The sequence below is a fragment of the Balaenoptera ricei genome, chromosome 15 (assembly GCF_028023285.1).
Source record: "Balaenoptera ricei isolate mBalRic1 chromosome 15, mBalRic1.hap2, whole genome shotgun sequence".
Lineage (NCBI taxonomy): Eukaryota > Metazoa > Chordata > Mammalia > Artiodactyla > Balaenopteridae > Balaenoptera > Balaenoptera ricei.
In genome coordinates, this window is record NC_082653.1 from 69,829,733 (window position 1) to 69,849,402 (window position 19,670).

A 19,670-nucleotide genomic window follows, 5' to 3' on the forward strand; every position below is an offset into this window, starting at 1 on the left:
AAAGACTGGAAGTTAAAGAGGTAACAAGGCCAGCCTGGTGATGACGTGTTGCATGTCCGTGAACACGCTTAGTATTCAGAGTACTTGGCAGCAAGCATGAACAAAGCCAGCCTCCTTTAGCACATGCACTATTAGTAGGGGTGCAAGCAGGCAGGGTTAGAGTGACCGGTTAATATCAGGCATTAGTGCACAAATATGATCATCAAGCAGCAAAAATGCTTTGGCCAATCAGGTGCCTTTTCCTTACCATTAAATATTCCAATTTCAGTTCCTACTGAATATGGCAGGTCATACATCTAAATTATTTAATAAAATGTTAAATTAGAACACTCTTGGCTAAAATCTATTACTTTAAAAACAGCAAGATGTAAACTCTTTTCCTTGCAAAGCTAAAATCCTACTGCCTTCTTTTTTTTCTTTCTTTTTTTCTTTTTGCTACTGCTTTCTAGAGTAACAAATTAGGAAGAGGTTCAAAATGACAGCAGAATCCCTCCCTTCTCTAGTGCTGGTGCTGAGCTGCCACAAATTGGGTGTCAAACCTGTTTAGCAGCAGTAATCGCCCCCAAGAGTTTATCTTAATCCCCAGGCCTTAATTCAGTTTTTAAGATGAAATGCTCTAAATGAATAACCTGGTTTCAGGAATTTGTCTGTCTAGAGTTTTCCAAGTGAAAACATGATGTCATAGTAAAGGACTACCTGTCTAGGGAAGTTACATTTTTTTCTTCTTGAAATACCCAATGGCTCTATCCAAGATCGGTTAATAGCAGCATGAACAACACGAGCATATGTATAAATTCTAAATGCTGGCCTTTTGTGTACACCTAATGGCAATCCAGGGGATTTTAAGAAATAAAAAATTAATGCTGTAATACAAAGATAATGGTGGTGACCTGTAATTTCTTGAGTTAGGAGAATTCGAAGTGCAGATTGGTTTTAAAATATTTAGATAATATCCTAAGGAAAAGTATTTATAATATCAAATTTCACTTATCTGACAATTGTCAAAGTACAGAGCACTGCAGTATTATAGCAGATCAATAAAATAAGCTTCTTTAATAAATACACCCCAGGTAAAAACGGTATTAAAGAACAGACATAATTCTGGTCTGTAGTCTTTCATCTAAATACAAGGGAAGATCTGGGAATAAAATTCTGATGTGTCACAAGTACTGAAGTGTTAAAAGGCTCAGCCTTAATTAGGGTTTAGTCATTTCACTCTGTGATTTTCACACCCAACTGGGCAACCACAGACTTTTGGGTTCATCACCTAGGAGTCAGGAAGGCGGAATCACGCCTCTGTGCCCTCCTCTGTGTTGTAAAGATCGCATTCTTGTTTTTCCCTTCTGGTATCTACAGAAAGTCTTCCTCAGACCAAAGATGTGAAAACACTGGCTAAGTAGTCCACTGAAGGCTTAAGGCTCAGATCAGCTGATTAGAGCAGTAACGAGAGCCTTATTCCGTCTAAGTGTGGACCTAAAGGCAAAATTCAGATGAGCCTCACAGTACCTTTCAAAAAGCTCATATGGTTTAAGAAAGCAAAATATAAGCATGCCAGAATGCAAAGAAATTTAGTGTGGGATCTTTGGAGGAAGATTTTTTTTTTTTGGGGGGGGGGCGCGGGGGTCCTGAGAAATTCAAACACCAAATTAAGAAGCTCCATGCAGTTAACTTGCACTTACGAGATAAAATTAAAAATTAAAGCTCAAGACACAAGGGACGCAATTTTCCGTGCTAACTGCACCCGAGACCTCTTTGGTTGGATGCTGATGAGCCAATCAATGACAGGGAAATCACGCTGAAAAGAGCAGAATGCTTGTGAAAGGCTTACCAAAAAGGAGACATTTCTTAGTATCTTATCTGAGCGGCTTGAAATCGGGCTCGCAATCTACTGACATCTACCTCTTGAATTCGAAGCATTGCAGCTCAAAGTGCTTCTGATAAAAACAAAAGTGATGTCTAGAGAATGGATGGCAGGGGGTCAGATGGCTGCTCCTGAGCACAAAGTCAAAAGCACGTATGCAAAACACCGCTAAGCAGGAGCATTTGGAGCTGCAGGAAGCTGCTTGGGGTGGTTACAGACCTTAGTCCTGGAAACCTTCCCCACCTGTGAGGGCACTAGGAAGGGCATCTATTGGGAAACAAACAAACAAACCAATGTGGCTTTGTCTTTTTAAACATAAAAGCTGAAGTGTCATCAGAAAAAAGTTAACAATTTATAACACACACAAATCACGCATTATATTCCTGAAAAAAAAAAAAAGTTATCAAAAGAAACTATCAAAATAGTCGGTTAACCCTCATCATCTAGGGTACCAGTGTGGGGTGTATCCTTTGCTCATTTTCAGCAGAGATGTCATTCAGTACGCTTGGAGGGCCCAGAGGTATATTTCAGCTACTTCTCTAAAAATGGCTCCACTTAGGAAAATTTAAAACTAGGCTGTTCTAAGAAATGATTCAAAGCTCCTAATTACCATTTTAAGAAAACACATTAAAAAAAATCTATCCATCTCATCCTTAAATCAAATAGTAAATTAGAGCACTTGGGATGGAAATTTTTAAAAGAATCATAATTAAAGAAAATGGTCATGTTCTAGACTGTCTATAAAAAAAATACCCCATTAGGTAGGTAAAATCTGTACAACCACCAATACCCAAAACAGATTTCCACGGAACTATGAGGAAATCTTGATTCTTCTGCCCTTTGCCACTAGAGGCTGGCACTCTCATATGATCGTGTCCCAAATCTCCCTTCCCAGAGCATCCAATTTGGCACAAATCACGTTTTTTAAGATTATACCTGAAATGCTTCACTTTCTATGAATATTTTTACTCTTAAAAGGAAAATAAGCATTTTAATGAGGAATTCACTAAGAGATGGATGTCATGCTCAAGTTGTACAATATCTTCCACCTGGATTATTAGGTTATTATACCTAGAAAAATGTAAATGTAGATGGCTCTTAAACACATAGTGAACCTATACATCAGGGGTTGGCAAGCTTCAAGGGCGAAGTAGTAACCTTGAAGGCTCTGGAAGTATATGACCTCTGAAAGGATTACACAACTTTGCTGTTTTAGCACAATAGCCAGAAAGAATATGTCAACAAATGGGCGTGGTTGTGTTTCAATAAAACTTTATTTATAAAAACAAGCTGAGGGCCAGATCTGGCCTGCATGGTAGTTTGCCAACCCCTGATATAAACGGAGGCCTAAATGAAGGGGAGCAGTAAAAAGCGAGGTAGAGTGGACGGGGGAAATGTCTGAACCCACTTGCCACTTACCCGTGACTATTTTGGAGGCGGTGGGAGCTGCGATGCTGAGGCTGCCATCCCCGGCGGGGTGGGCGCCAGGAGGATGAGGGGGTGGGGGCACGCTGGGCCGGTTCCTCGGCTTTGGTACTGGTCTCGGTCTCGGCAAGGTTCCAGCGTGTGGCTGCGCAGTCTCGGGGTTACTCACCACCTGGCTGGGGTTCTGTTTTCCTAGGGGCGGAGTGCTGGGGGGCGTCGGCGTCTGGGGAGGGGTGTGGGGGGACTGCTCGAGTCCGGGCTCACCGGGCGGGGCCCCGGGGGCCGGCGGGCCCTGGCTGCCTGGCTTGGCGAGCGCTGGCGGCGGTGTGGCCTGCGTGGGGGGCTGCGGCGGCGGGTGGTTGGGGGCTTGGATCGGAGACAGGCTGCTGGAGTATCTCCGGGGTGCGGAGAGCTGCGAGGTGGCGCAGGGTTGGCCAGGGGCCTGGCCGGGCGGCTGAGTCGGGGGAGAAGGGCTTCGGGTGGACGGCTTTGGTGACAGGCTGGGTGGATGTTGAGATGTTCCTGGAGAACTCTGGCCCCCAGGATGGCCAGGAGGAGGGTTTCCAGGTTTCGGGGGTGCTGGAGCAGGTTTTTTAACAGCTGCACAAAGGAAAAACACGTCTCAGGAAGAGCAGCACGGTGATGGCCAACGGCCCCTGGACCGGGCACCGAGTTTGATCTCACCGTGTAAGCCAGCTGAGATCAGTGCCCACGCCCACTCCCAATACCATGCCAGCTGGTGGCACCTCACCACCGTGGTCCTCCTCCCCCAAACCCACAGTCTTAGTCTAACCATGAAAAAAGCATCTGACAAACGCAAATTGAGAGACTGTCTTTAAAATGCCAGTACTCCCCAGAACTGTCAAGGCCATGAGAAAACAAGGGAAGACTGAGAAATTGTCACAGGCCAGAGGAGAGTAAGGAGACGTGATGACTAAATGCCCTGTGCTCTTCTGGCTGGGGGCCAGCAGGGGTCGGAAGATGGCTGTTAGAGGAAAGACCGGTGACATTTGAACAAAATGAGTTTGTTTAGTACTAATGTACCAACGTTGGTTTCTTAGCCGTGATAAATGTACTGTGGTGATGTAAGATGTTAACAGAGGAAAGTGGGTCAGGGGTATACGAGAACTCCAGACTATCTTTGCAACTTTCCCGTAAATCTAAAATTATTCCAAAATAAAAAGGTTCTTTTTTAAAAGTACATTATACACATACAGGTCTTTACAGACCTGTCATTTTAAAAGTTGAATAATTAGAAAACTCAGTTAATGGAGGCCGCCCTGCCTACATGGAGTCTCTGCTCAGAGCCCACTCGACAGCCCACTGGTCAGCGACCTTCTCTCATGAGAAGAGACACAGAGAAGCAAGAGCAGCTAAGCGTTGGGCGGGGGAACCCCTAAGCACGGCTGGTCTGCCTGTACATAACCATGGACCCCTTGCTCTAAGCCATCTTCTCCTAGAGGACTTGATTTTTTTTTTATAACAGAAATTCTATGAATTCCAGAATCATCTGTGCTAATAGATATATTCTAGATAAAAGTACAAATCTGGACGATCGCCTTAGATTCAGCTCTAAGGAGAGCTGAATCACATCAGCCTCCTCCCTACACCAGCTGAGATCAGCATCACTGGCGGGTGGGAATTTGGTACCGAGGATGGTAAGGTAGGTAGAAAAAGCAAGTCTGGAGACTGGTTTTGGGCTGAGAGGGTTGGGTGGAAAGGAGAGACTTTAGCATATTTCAAGTTCTGCTGAGATCTTACTAATCGCCTAAGGAAGGGAGAGGGAAACGAAGGGAAGAAATGAACATGTATCACTCACCTAACACATGACCAGCACCAAGTTGGGCCCTTTACATAGATTGTCTCATTTAAGTCTCACAAGTACACCGCAAAACAGGCATTGTTATATCCATTTCACGGTGAAGAAAACCAAGGCTCAGAGAGGTCAAGTGTTTGTAAAAGGTCACACAGCCAGTACGGAGCAGAACAGAGGCTCACACCATGCCCTGTGGACTCCTTGGACTCTTTTTTCCCTCTTCCTCCTTCCTGCACTGCCTGGCTTCCTGCTCATAGGGGCCAGGATTCAGGAATGAAAGGAGTATAAAGTCTACTCTATTGGCCTAGAACTTCTGATCCCAGAACTGGGAAGACCTTTTCCCACAGAAACAACCAACCAGCTGACAAAGGAATCTGGAATATTAGCCGCACTCTGGTTATCATAAGCAACTTGAAAAGAAAAATTTCTAGCTCTCTGTTCTAAGCAATATTAATTATAAATTCATATTGAATAAAAGATCATTCCTGACATTTAAGGGAGCAGAGGGAATTAGAAGAGGAAGCATGAGAGTAGCGTGATAAGGCTCAAGTCCCACACTGGCCACGTCCAACGTGGCGGCCAGGCTGGGAGAAAGGCAGGCCTTGTCTAAGCCCACCATGAAGGTGCTGGGAGGCTGAGCCAGGGTGGGGGATGGCACACAAAGGATCAAACTCTTCCTGAGATCTATAATTGCAGGAAAAAGGAAGCAGGAAAGACTCCGAATGGGGCTACGAAGGAACCTCAATCTGAAAGCAGGGCTCTACCTGGAATCCAGGTAGAAAAGACCTAATTTCCCTTGAGCACCAGTTGGGATACAGATGAAGGTGGTGGTGGCTCAGAGGAAAGGCTTCTTAAGATTTTTCAATAGCAAAACTGTTATTTATTCTACTTCCCCAGTCCTGGTTAAAGAGGAGATATTAAAGTGATATGGACTCAGAAATATATCCTTTGCCCATTTTTCAATTGGGTTATCTGTTTTTTTTGCTATTGAATTGTATGAGTTTCTTATATATGTTGGATATTAACCCCCTAACTTGACTATGGTAATTATTTCACAATGTATACATATATTAAGTCATCACATTGTATTGTACATCTTCAAAGAAAATGCAACATGGGATTCTGGATTGATACTGGGACAGAAAGAAAACTTTACTGGAAAAACTCGGAAATCTGGTCAAAGCCTGAAGTTTAGCTAATAATGTTGTATCAGTGTTAATTTCCTGATTTCAGTAGTTGTTCTGTGAGATAGTAAAATTAAGAGACGCTCAGTGGGGCTTCCCTGGTGGCGCAGTGGTTGAGAATCTGCCTGCCAATGCAGTGGACACGGGTTCGAGCCCTGGTCTGGGAGGATCCCACATGCCGCGGAGCAATTAGGCCCGTGAGCCACAACTACTGAGCCTGCGCGTCTGGAGCCTGTGCTCCGCAACAAGAGAGGCGGCGATAGTGAGAGGCCCGCACACCGCGATGAAGAGTGGCCCCCGCTTGCCGCAACTAGAGAAAGCCCTCATAGAAACGAAGACCCAACATAGCCAAAAATAAATAAATTAATTAATTAAAAGAAAAAAAAAAAACTTAAAAAAAAAAAAAAAAAAGAGAAGCTCAGTGAAGACTATATGGGCATTTTCTATACTATCTTTGCAACTTTCCTTTAAGTCTAAAATTATATAAAATTCAAAAAATTTTAAAATATATATGTCATTTTATATTGAAGATTATCCATCCTCCGATAAACGCAGTTGGGAGTTAAGACAGGGCACCATGGTTCACATGGAATTTAATTGGCTTTAGAAGCATTTTCAGTAAATCATGTCCCTTTCTAGACCAGAGTTTCTCAACCTCAGCAGTACTGACATGTTGGGCTAGACAGTTCTTTGTTGCTGGGGGCTGTCCTGCACATGGCAGGAGGTTTACCAGCATCCCGGGCCTCCACCCACTAGATGCCAATACCACACCCCTCCCTGCTTGTGACAACCAAAGACGTCTCCGGACATTGCCAAATGTCCCAGATGGTGGGGGACAGCTAAATCATCCCAAGTTGTTCTAGATCTAAGAGGCACTTGGAGCTCTCAGACCACACATATTTGAGTGCCCTCTCTGTGACAGGCACAGGACAAGGGCTAGGAATACTGGAGTGCATGAGACAGGTAAAATCCCAGCTCTTTAAGAGCTACTAGGAGAGACTGGCGATACGCTAAAAAACAAATTTAAAAATTTCAGATGGGGCTTCCCTGGTGGCGCAGTGGTTGAGAATCTGCCTGCTAATGCAGGGGACACGGGTTCGAGCCCTGGCCTGGGAAGATCCCACATGCCACGGAGCAGCTGGGCCCGTGAGCCACAACTACTGAGCCTGCGCGTCTGGAGCCTGTGCCCCGCAACGGGAGGGGCCGCGATAGTGAAAGGCCCACGCACCGCGATGAAGAGCGGTCCCCGCACCGTGATGAAGAGTGGCCCCCACTTGCCGCAACTAGAGAAAGCCCTCGCACGAATCGAAGACCCAGCACAGCCAAAAATAAATAAATAAATAAATAAAGTAGCTATAAAATAAAAAAAAAAAAAAATTTCAGATGGAGGAAAAGGCTCTGAGAGAAATAGAGTGATGTGACAGAGAATAATTTATGTGAGTGGTGGGGTTGGCAGGTGGTCATCAGTTCAGACTGGGTGGTCAAGGAGGGTTCACCAGGGAAGTACTCTTTGAGCTGAGACCTGAATGATGGAGGAAACATGTGTGGAGCAGAATAGAGAGAACAGAAATAAATCCATGCCTATTCAGTCAATTGATCTTCGGCAGGGTACCAAGAATACACAATGGGGAAAGGATAGTTTCTTCAACAAATGATGCTGGGAAAACTGGATATCCACATGCAAAAGAATGAAATTGGACCCTTATCTTACACAATACACAAAAGTCAACTCAAAATGGATTAAACATAGGACCTGAAACTGTAAAACTCCTTGAAGAAAACACAGGGGGAAAGCTTCATAACATTTGTGTTGGCAGTGATTTCATGGATATGACCCCAAAAGCACAGGCAACAAAACAAAAATAGATGTGTGGGATTACATCAAACTAATAAGCTTTGGTACAATCAACAGAGGAAACAACAGAATGAAAAGGCAACCTACAGAATGGGAGAAAATATTTTCAAACCATGTATCTGATAAGGTGTTAATTTCCAAAATATATAAAGAACTCCTATAGCTCAATAGCAAAGAAATGAATAACCTGATTTAAAAATAAAAAGAAATTTAAAAAAATTTATTTATTTATTTGGCTGCACTGGATCTTAGTTGCGGCACACAGGGATCTTCATTGCTGCGTGCGAGATCTTCGTTGTGGCATGCAGGATCTTTAGTTGCGACATGCAAAGTCTTAGTTGTGGCATGTGGGATCTAGTTCCCTGACCAGGGATTGAACCCAGGCCCCCTGCTTTGGGAGCACAGAGTCTTTAGCCACTGGACCACCAGGGAAGTCTCACGAACAACCTGATTTTAAAGTGGCCTAAAGGGACTTCCCTGGTGGTGCACTGGTTAAGAATCCACCTGCCAATGCAGGGGACACGGATTTGAGCCCTGGTCCAGGAAGATCCCACATGCCGCGTAACAGCTAAGTGCGTGTGCCACAACTACTGAGCCTGCGCCCTAGAGCCCGTGAGCCACAACTACTGAGCACACGTGCCACAACTACTGAAGCCTGCGTGGCTAGAGCTCGTGCTCCACAACAAGAGAAGCCACTGCAGTGAGAAGGCCTCACACCACAACAAAGAGTGGCCCCTGCTCACCATAACTAGAGAAAGCCCACACGCAGCAACGAAGACCCAACACAGCCAAAAGTAAATAAATAAATAAAATAAAATGGACTAAAGACTTGAATAGACATTTCTCTAAAGGTGACATAAAAATGGCCACCAGGCATATAAAAAGGTGCTCAACATCACTAACAATCAGGAAAATGCAAATCAAACCCAAAAACGACATATTACCTCACATCTGTTAGAATGGCTAATATAAAAAAAAAGACAGCAAGTGCTGGTGAGAATACGGAGAAACTGGAACTCCCATACACTATTTGTGGGAATGTAAATTGGTACAGCCATTATGGAAAACAGTATGGAGGCTCCTAAAAAAAATTTAAAATAGAACTACCATATTGATTCAAGAATCCCATTTCTGGGTATTTATCCAAAAGAACTGAAATCAGGATCCTGAAGAGAATATTTGCACATCCATGGTCACTGAAGCATCATTATCCACAATAGCCAAGACATGGAAACAACCTATATGCCCACTGACAGATGACTGGATTAAAAAAATGTGGTATCTATATAAAATGTAATATTATTTAGCCTTAAAAAGGAAGGAAATTCTGTCATATATAACAACATGGACAAACCTTGAAGACATTATACTAAGTGAAATAAGCCAGTCACAGAAGGACAAATACTGCACGATTCCACTTACATGAAGTATCTAAAATAGTCAAACTCTTAGAATCAGAGAGTGGAATGGGAGTTGCCAGGGGCTGGGGGTATAGAGTAGAGATGGGGAGTGATGGAGAGCTGGTATTCAATAGGCATAAGGTTTCAATTATGTCAGGTAGCTTTACATCATTGTGCCTAGAGTACAATACTGTATTGTACACTTAAGAGTACAGTACTGGCTACTGTACACAAATATTTAAGAGGGTAGATCTCATGTTGTGTTCTTACCCCGATAAAATAAAAAAGAAGGAACCATGTGAAGATGTGGGACAGAATGTTCTGTAAGAGAACATGTGTGGAAGCTCTAAAGAGGGAATAAGGTTAGTGCACTGAGGAGCAGAGCGCAGACCAGCGAGGCTGACGTGAGTGAGGGGGCAGGGGAAGAGCTGGGCTCAGAGGCGGCCCGGCCAGACCACGTGGCCAGGCCACGTAGGGTACGTGGAGGGAGGTCTGCATGGAAGGCACTGGAGAGCTTCAGCCAGGATGACACGCCCTGCTTTGTGTTTTAAAGCCACCCCCTGCTGGAGGGCATTATGCTGAGTGAAATAAGTCAGCCAGAAAGACAAATCCTATGTGATATCATTTATGTGTGGAATCTAAAAAATACAACAAACTAGTGGATAAAACAGAAAAGAAGCAGACTCACAGATATAGGGAATGTACTAGTGGTTACCAGTGGGGAGAGGGTAGAGGGAAGGAGCAAGATAGGAGTAGGGAAAAAAAGGAGGGGTTATTATGGGATTATATGTAATCATTTGTGTGAAACTTTTGAAAATTGTAAAGCACTATAGAATTTAAAGAATCCTTCATTCAATTAAAAAAGAAAGAAAGAAAGAAAGAAAAAAAAGCCATTTCCCCGGCTGCTGGGTGGGGGACCACGAGGGCACAGGTAGTAGCAGTTCAGATTACATGTGAATAGGGAACTAGAAGGCCCTGATCCCAATCCAGAGGGTGCGAGTGTTCCCAGACTCACGAAGCCTGGCTGGGACAGAGGCCAGGCCGTGGCAGTTCCAAAGCAGAGCGAGGGCTTGGAGCACCAGATTCCTGGAAAACGGGGGGCATTTCTGCAGAAATGACTGTTCGTTAAGCTTTGTAGCTTGAACATATTCTTAAACGTCTGCTTTCCTGCTCCCCATTTTTCCATCTCCCTTTAATGATTCTTTTCCTTAACGACTGGTTTTTCTGCTTGCCGTTTTATAACAGACGTGGAACCATCGGAACAAGTTTCTCAACCTGACCCCTGCACCGACCCAGGAAGGTTTGCACATCCCTCCCCAAGGGCGCGCGGAGTAAAGGTGGTGACTTACCTCGGCGCACCGTGTGAGGGCTCGGGCCGGCGGAATTGTGCGTAGGGCCCACGGCGAGCTGATGGGAGCCGGCAGTGGCCTGGGCCTGGCTTTGGCCGGGGGCCGCCTGACTGCTGTTTCTCCCGGGTGCAGGTGCAGCCGCAGGATCCTTGGGCTTTGGAGGGCTAAGGGGAGCAGAAGCCAAGTTAGACGTCAGGCACTCCCAGCTAGAAAAGCTGAACATGCTGTAAAATATCAGATTCCAGCTAGAGTTTTCACTGCAGCGGCCAAGGAGGTGATCTGAAATTTTAAATAGCTCACTCTGGGTTTGGGAAGCTAATATTTGGTGCCACACAGGACCACAGATTTTATGAGATTCATGGCATCAGACTATCTTCCAACTACTTTGCCACTTAAATATCATGACATAGGCCATTTCAAGTTCTAGTGTGCTTGTACTTAAATTGGGCAATATTTAAAAACATGAAAGGGTTTTTGGACTTCAAAATAATGCGATTTTTGTCATATACATTGCACAAAACTAAGTAAATGCAATAGCAAAATACTAACACTACTCTAAATTACAAAGTGCTCAACTATTATCAATAATTTGGACTTCAGGAAAGAGAAACTCTGAGAGGCTAAGTGATTGCTCAGGGTCCAGAGTTGGTTAATACTGGGGTAGGGATCAGAACTCAGGCTTCCTAATTCCTGGCTCAGAACTTTTTATACTGAACTTTATAGCTACAGTTTGTCAAGGTCACCAAAGAGTAAATGGCATTAGTGAGATGTACACAAAAATATCTACAGAGCAAAAGAAACAAAGAGCAAATTGATAACTGACATTCTATTTGTCCTTCTGCAGTGAAGACTAATTATTGTCTTAAATAATATACTTAGCCTTGATTAAACAAATTGAACGCTACAGGTAAATGAAAATGTGTAAGAGTTTGCTAAGACTTTTTTTCTCCAAGAAAAAGATTTAAGCCTAAACGAATACACGTGCGGTAGCAGTTACGGAAAGACCAACGTGGAGCTTACGACGTGCACGTGAAGCACTAGGGAGTTTGAAGCCTTAGATATTTTTAACCAAAAAAGTGAATTTCCTCAAATTATGCTGGTAGAAAGGTATTCAGGAATGCACAAAGTCCTCAGAGTTCAGCTACGAGGATTTAACGAGATTCCCATCTCCTAAGCAGCTAGCTTCACACGGCACGAGGCACTCTCCCTCCACCCAAAGAAGAAGAGGTGAGGGAGTTCTCCCAAGGCACAGTCACCTCTGGGCAGAAAAAAAGTACACGATTAACAAGCCATCCTTGTTTTATCATTTATTTTACTTTATATATAATCATTTAGTGCCTTATAGGTGGCCAAGGTAGACCAAATGCAATAAAAATGTTAGCACGTACTAGAGGGGCTCATCTTTTACAGCAGCTGCCTGTTCTGAACGACCCGAGATACCACCTGAAGTGGCCTCTGGTGGTCATCTGCCTGGGTCAGAGTGGAGAACTGAATTTGTGCAAATTAAATAAAGGTCTCAACTTCAAAGGTATCTTTCCTTAAAGTTGCTATATATTCTTAGTCCACTCCAGGTGGTTAATCAAAAGGTGAAGCAACAAAAGAGCTTTTTAAGAAAACCTATCATCACATTTTCTATCTTGTACTCGTGTATCACCTGCCCTACAAGACTGAAGGCCAGGGGGTTGGGGGGATGCTCAGTATAGCAGAGACAGCACATATTATTCAGTACTCAGTTATTCAGTAAATCTGATTGGATGGATGGACAGACGGATGAATGAACGGATGAGTGAGTGAATGCCAGGAATATAATAACTTCACTAACTTGTTGCATTCAAATGTTTACTAGTTAGCATACTGAATGACAACAAGCAAATGGTACACGAAAAATGAGTACACACCAAACAGGTAAGAGAGGCTTATAAGACTGCTAGACACCTATCGGCTTCTGGCTTCCAGCCCCAAAGCAGTATGGTAAAGAATGCAAACAAATGTTGCTTTCTCTTGAAAACAGGAAAGGAAGCAAGCAATTTGCAGTCTTTTTTTCCATCCTTTGCCAACCGGAGGAGTGAAGGCAAAGCTGGTTCACTCCGTGCCTAGTGATCCTTGGGGCATGGAGGCCATGCCCACAGGCCAGCGCCTGCAAGAAGGCTGGGGTGTCTGGCACCCACTGCCAGCAGATGCTGGCCTCCTTACCTGCTGTCGCCCGGGCTGGGCCCCTGCTCCAGTATGCCCGCAGAGGAGGGGACAGTCCCACCCCCTGTGCTGCTTTCGGCCCTAGAGCTCTGGGGAGGGGGCTCTGGGCCCGCTGGAGCCAAGGTGCTGCCATCTGTGGGCGGGAGTGGCGGGTGGAAAGCAGGGCATATGTGCTTTCTATTTAGGGTGCCACCCCGCCGGTGAGCCTGGAAGTCCATAAGCTTCACACCAAAGCTACACAGAGAGAAGAAACAGTCAACAACACACCACGCAAGCCGACTACTGACACAGAAGCCCATCGGTCCTCGCGTGTAAAACCCCACACGCAGGGACAGCCACCCAAGTTGCCCAGCATGCAACGAAGCGGCAAGGACCAGATTAATGGTCACTCCTGTTACCCAGGCAAGCAACTCAAGTGCGCTTTAAACGTGGACCTGGCCTTTCTCAAAGTGGGCGTGAGCAGCTGAAAGCAAACGGGCAGGCTTCATCTTGAGTAAGTGACATCATGTTTGTGGTTTTATTTCCACAGTACGATGTACAAGGCGATTATCTCGAACCTGTGTGTTTGGGCATCAGGGTGGAAGCTGAGTGCAGAAGTGCCACCAGTGGCAACGTAAGGCTGTCACATCGCACCGCCTCTTAAGCTGAGATGTACGAACACTGGTCTATGCGTATGCAAAGAATGTATCTGAGAGGATGTGTAGGATTGGAAAAATAGTTGCTTTGGGAAAGGGGATGGTGGTTGGAGGACAGGTTAGAAGGGATATTCACTTTTCACTGAAGCCCACTGGTGTATGAACTTTAACACGTTTCTCCAGTTTGAAAAATAAAAAGACACATGGCTCCCTGAGCTTGTGGCTACTGGGTCAGTTGGCGGGGGGAATCCATCCAGGAAGATGTCTAAGAACTGTTTATTGTGTGCTAACTAGACCCATAACATTCCATTTTGTAACTTAAAATGCATAAAGGCTAATTCTGTGGAGGACAGAGTTTGTCATCAGGAAGCACTTCCGAATGTGGGAATGTGGGTTCAGAGAAGTGACAGAATAGAAAAGTAAAGCTTTTTCCTTTGCTATGGGTTTAAAAAAAAAAAAAAAAAAAGGCAAAATAAAAAACAAACCACACTATAAGACTGGGCAATTAGAATAAGAGCTTGTTGTTTAGTTTTCATGTAAAACTATTTTCAGTAACATTATTGCATGTATGCGAGAAAAGCACATGACTTCTAACTCAGCATTATTGGTGAACCCAGTGGCACTTCAGCACACATGTCAGATAGATTGGCATCTGAAGGCAAAAATCACAAATAGCCTTAATAACCTTTGAAAATCCCACAAATCACCCAAGGAGCCTAGTAATAGAGACTAGTACTGTCTCTCACTAAGTCCAACACAGACTTTTTTTTTGATTCCAGAATTGGCAAAAACTGAGGTTTCTATGGTTGGCTTCCAATGAGGGGCCAGGTTATACTAAGAATATATGTCTTCAAACACCAACTCGCACACGTCACTGCGAGAGGTAGGTTGTTCTCACATTCACTCCTGGACAGACGTCCACAATATTTAACTTTTTTTTTCTTTTTCTCTCTTTTTCCCCAATCAAGTACATTTAGGTGAATCTGTAACATGTGTGTGATGCTACTGGGTAGGGCTTATCAGAGACCACCAAGTAAAGCTTGAATGCGTCAGGGATGATTGTTAACTGACAAGCTACACACCTACTTTGGGGTCAGAGTAATGTTTGGAATGGACTAAAGCAGAATTCCTGAAACTAGCTGGACTCTTAACAGGCCTGGGTGCAGGCCACTCCCCAGTGGCAAGTCCACTGAGGCAGGACCAGGGACGGTGGGTCCACCGACTCCTCTCTGAGCCATCTATCGCCGGTGTGAAAGTCAGTAGCTCTGCACACACCTCTCCTTCTTCACCAGGTCCCCCTCCATCACCGCCATGCTGGCAGGCCGCTTCCTCTCCAGGGTCCCCGAGTCGCCAGAGTCATTTCCAGTGTGGGATGAGTGATTGGAATTTGGGGTGGTGAGAGGTACGAATGCTTCTGAGACATTAAATTCCACCTCTGCCAGAAGAAAGAAACAAGTGTATATGAGACACAGGGCACAGGGGTTGAGGGAGCTTGAGAACACCCCACTGGAATAGGAGCCTCATTCTTCCATCCACAAGCCCTCCCTATTTCACAGGTGGAAGCCCCCGGGCACTCTCACCTTCTTAAAGAACAGTTTACCAAACCAGGGTGGAGGGTAAAATAAGAAAACCAGAAATAGGGGAGGGGGTATGATTCAGAATCCAAGTCACACAACTCCCCTGCTTTCTTTTTTTGTTAAAAAAAAAATCATGGAATACAGAAGAGGAATGTGAGCATGGGTTATACTTATTTGAATCATAAAAAAATAAGATATTTACAGCTTGATATTAAATAGAAATAAAAGGCAACATCAATTCCATACTGCCCACAGCAGATTTTGAAGACTCATTTTCTCAAAGGAAATCTTGGACAGAATGACAATATTCATTCACTCATCACACATTTACTGCACAACCTTACATGAGTGGGGCGTGATTCTTGATGGCGGACGTCAGTGGTAAAGAAAAGGTGAGCGCGTCCTGGCCTCATGGAGCTTACACGCCAGAGGCTGACAGCAGGGCTGCTCTGGGCAAAGCTGGGGTGGGAGGTCCAGACTCCCAGCACTTGCCCAACCAGTACCCGCGAGGGGAGCCACGGAACCTCTGAGGATCCCTGCATATTCAGGGTCACCTCTTCTATAAAGCAATCCCTGGCACTTTGTGCCCAGCATGAGTTGTCAACTCATTCCCCATCCATCTTCCTTCTAATGTGCCATGTGTTACAATTTCTCTGAGGATAAAGCCTCCTTCTCCAGTGACCAAGTTCCTCCAGGGAAGACAGCATGTCTTACCAGCAAACATATGCGCCTAGTGAGTGTTCAGTATACACTGGCTGAATGAATGACTCTATGTTAAGTGAAACAAAGTGAAATACACAATAATGTGGTTATTGCTTTGTCAAAATACGAAGAAACGTGAAAAAGTGAAGCCAATTATATAATCATGAAGGGATTACTGAAGTATCTGCTTCTTTAAAAAGATTTTTTATACTGTTGTTGTATATTATTGTGCTTTTGGAGCCAATGAACTCGGAGCGGCAGTTACCTTCGGGGAAGAACCAGTTGGCATGCTGAATGATGGGTTCAATGACAGCAACCACGTGGACGGATGTGGCCGCTGCCATTTCGGCTAGCGTTCTGCAAAGGAAGTTCACAAAGTTAAAACACCTTCCCGGGCAGCCCCTGATTTCTGCAGGTTGAGTCAGGGCAATTCAATTTTTTATATCTAAAGGATAAAACATTTAAGTACGAATGCAAAAATTAAATCCACAAGGCCCTGGCCCAGGGGTGTGGCAGTGATGACCCAGGAAGAAAACTTGCCCTGACTCGGCTGTCACTTCTTAGTCTGTGTTGTGATAACAACTAGGCGTAAGTCAGTGACCAACAGTGTGTCAAAATGCTGGTTTTCAGTTGTTTGGGGACAGGGTTGCATTTACCCACTGGCACAGTCCTGCCCCTGGGAGTCATCTTCTAAGTCTCCAGATCACCACAAAGCCATTCTGCCTAGAATGCAGCCAAGCGTATGCAGTGTTTCAGGGTGCCTCGTATCATCAGAAGACCTGGGCCCCCGCATTTACACATATTATTAAGGCTGTCATGCACGTATGTGGACTGGTCCCAAGATGCATGTTCAGAAGTTGACTGTGTCCGAATGCCCAGGGCCCACAAGGAAGAAAATAAAGAAGAATCGTTGTTCCTGCTGTTGAGGGGCTCATGTCCAGTTCAGAGTCAGAACACGGGAAAGCAGACAAGCTGCAAGGGCCTGACATTTACTGAGCACCTACCATGTTCAGAGCCTCAGACTCCTCCCTGCATTTAATTTTTACAACATGGGGACTATTCTGAGGCCTTATAAATGAAGACACTGAATCCCTGATAGGCTGGATCCCACAACTGACTGCCCCAAACCTATCTCCTCCCTCATTTTATCACTCTGACCTCTCTTTCCACTGGGGAGAACATTTTCACCCCAATTTCCAACCAGGTGAAAGTTCTAGCTCCTTTTAAATTCCAGCTTAAAATGCCAGCTCTGCCTGTAAATTACCCTCCCCACCTGTTCACACTTCCCTCTGCCCATCTGGATTCTGATGCCTCTTGTACCTTAGAACCTTAGAACCTTAGAACTGGGGAGGAACGGTCCACTCGTGTTCTTTGCAGTTTTCTTTTTGAGGAGGTACTGTTTGTCTATTGATTTCAAGACCTTTTTATATATCTGGATATTTTTGGAGGAACTCCTGGTTTGTGAATTGCCATTTATTTAAGGAGCTTTCTGACTTACAGAAGTTTCTAGCTGTTATAGAGCTAAATCTTTTTGTTTCCAGAACTGATTTTATGTTTATAAAATTTGTTTATATCCCAAAAGCTAATAAATATTTACCTGCCATGTTTATGTTTATTTATTTATTTTTTAACCTGCCATATTTATGACATCACTCTCTATATTTACCTCTTTGGTCTTCCTGGAATTTTTTTGCTATAAGATGTGACGTGCTATGTAGTTAGCTTTTATATCCACTTATCTTTCATTTGCTTTATGACATTGGATCTTTGTAAAGAATCTTACAAATACTTTCTGAAACAAGAGTGAGCATATATGAGGGAGTGAATGAGTTAAAGATAGAAAGATTTTGATTCAGAAAGTCCCTGCATTTTTTGATGGAAATTTGAACCGCTCATGATTTTACAAAGCTGAACAGCAGTGACGGGGGGCAGGGAAGGGTGGTGAAGCTTAAGGACAGCCTCTGTGGGCCCCACCGTTTCCCTGCTGTGCAACCTTAAGCAAATGATTCGTCCTCTCTAAGCCTCAGCATCCTCATCTGCAAAAGTGAGGACAAAAGCACCAACTCCGAAAGGTAACTTGTGAGGATTAAATGGATCATCATAATGCCACCAAACAGAGCAGACAACAACGTGAGTGGTCTCCCAGACGCTTTCTAGCTGACCTCCCCGATCCCTCTCCTCCAGTCAATCTACAGCTCTCAGTGCCAACAAATTATCTTTCTAAATGCAATTTGATCAAGTCATTCTTCTGCTGAGAAATTCTGATGCTCCCTTCCCCCCGTGACCCGTAAAATAAGTTCCTAACATCTCAGCAAGATACGTGAGGCCCTTCCTAACCCGGCTCCAGCCCCGTAAACCTCAGCCACAGCCTCATGGCCCCTGTGCTCCAGGCCCTTTCACACCCGCCGTGTGGGGCTCATTCAGGTCCCACGCGTGGGAAACCATTCATCCATCGGCCCCTCAAGTGCCATCGCCTCCTGAACTTCTCAACCTGAGCTGTGTTCCTCCTTTACAACGTCTGTGATACACAGACGTGTATGCGGGGCTTAGCACTGCACTATAGCCGTCCACCTGCCTGGCTTCCCAGGACTGGGGCCCCTTGAGGACTGGGACAAGGTCTCCTACACCTGTGTGTGACCAGCGTCTGGGACAGGACCCAGCTCACAGCGGTGCTCCGAGAAAGTCAGCTAAAGGCAAAGACCAACTTCAGAAGTGAGTTACACTTCTATTGTTCCCAGCAGGTGGAAAGAAGTTAAAATAATAGGATATGGGAAATGATTACTCACCCTTCATTTTTGGCCCACAACAAGTTAGGGCCTAACACGATTGCAATGTTGCTGGGAGTCATTTTATTAATGTCACTGGTCTGAGCAAGCTTTGCAAGGAACTTGATTAAATACCTATGGAACAAAAAGAGAAGGGGGAGAGCATCTACTCTGAAATATTTGGAGGAATAGTATCTCCCTGTCCGGGGGCGCTCTGCCCCAGACTGCTCGGGTGCTAAATGCAGGCTGTTAAATGACAAAATCCAAATCGGGCTCGGGTTAAGCGTGTGTTCTTTGTTTCAGGGAACAGATAGTTTAGGGCTTGAAAGGCGAAAACAGATCAAACGTAAACCTCAAAGATTCGATCTCTAGATGCTGTGTGTTTCTAATCCGTTTCTCCTTTATGCCCTAATCTATCTACCCCGAAACAGATTATACTATGATTAACAATGGGATCAATGATTTTAATACAAACATAATAAAAAAATAGAAGTATAGGTATATTGCTTAAAAGAAACTGTATTTGAAAATGCTTTAGGCAGTAGTTATGAAGATATCCAATCTATCATATAGATATACTCTCTTATGTACAAGAACAGCACTATAAAAGCAAAAAATTAAGGACAACCCAACTATCTACCAATAGGGGGTTGATTAAATAAATTACAACATATCCACACAGTGGAGTACTATGCAGTCATAAAAAAGTAAGAGGTACTGATATGGACAAACCTACAGGATGTATATTAAGCAAAGAAGGCAAGGAGGAGAATGATGTATGTAATATACATTGCCATTTGGTTTTTAAAAAAAGTGAAAGCTGTGAGAGAAAGAAATGTTTGTACATATGTATGTGTATATATATATATTTGATTCTATATGTATCAACTCTTGCTGACAGGATATAT

At 44.3% G+C, this 19,670-nt stretch overlaps 1 protein-coding gene across 5 annotated transcripts in view; it reads right to left on the reverse strand.

Moving 5' to 3' along the window:
- ARHGAP17 (Rho GTPase activating protein 17) overlaps positions 1-19,670 on the reverse strand; it is a 91,965-nt gene that overhangs the window by 4,458 nt on the left and 67,837 nt on the right. The window contains exons 14-21 of one of the 5 annotated variants that reach the window (XR_009497771.1): positions 18,784-18,897; positions 16,263-16,354; positions 14,994-15,153; positions 13,084-13,317; positions 10,891-11,054; positions 3,281-3,886; positions 1,829-2,128; positions 248-296 (exon numbers count right to left, since the gene is read on the reverse strand). Coding sequence is in view for 3 of the 5 variants with exons in the window: in XM_059898765.1 (XP_059754748.1) it covers positions 289-296; positions 3,281-3,886; positions 10,891-11,054; positions 13,084-13,317; positions 14,994-15,153; positions 16,263-16,354; positions 18,784-18,897 (1,378 nt within the window). In the remaining 2 variants the exon portion in view is untranslated. The remainder of the gene's footprint in view (positions 1-247; positions 297-1,828; positions 2,129-3,280; positions 3,887-10,890; positions 11,055-13,083; positions 13,318-14,993; positions 15,154-16,262; positions 16,355-18,783; positions 18,898-19,670) is intronic. The other 4 variants (XR_009497772.1, XM_059898765.1, XM_059898763.1 and 1 more) reach the window with 4 other exon arrangements.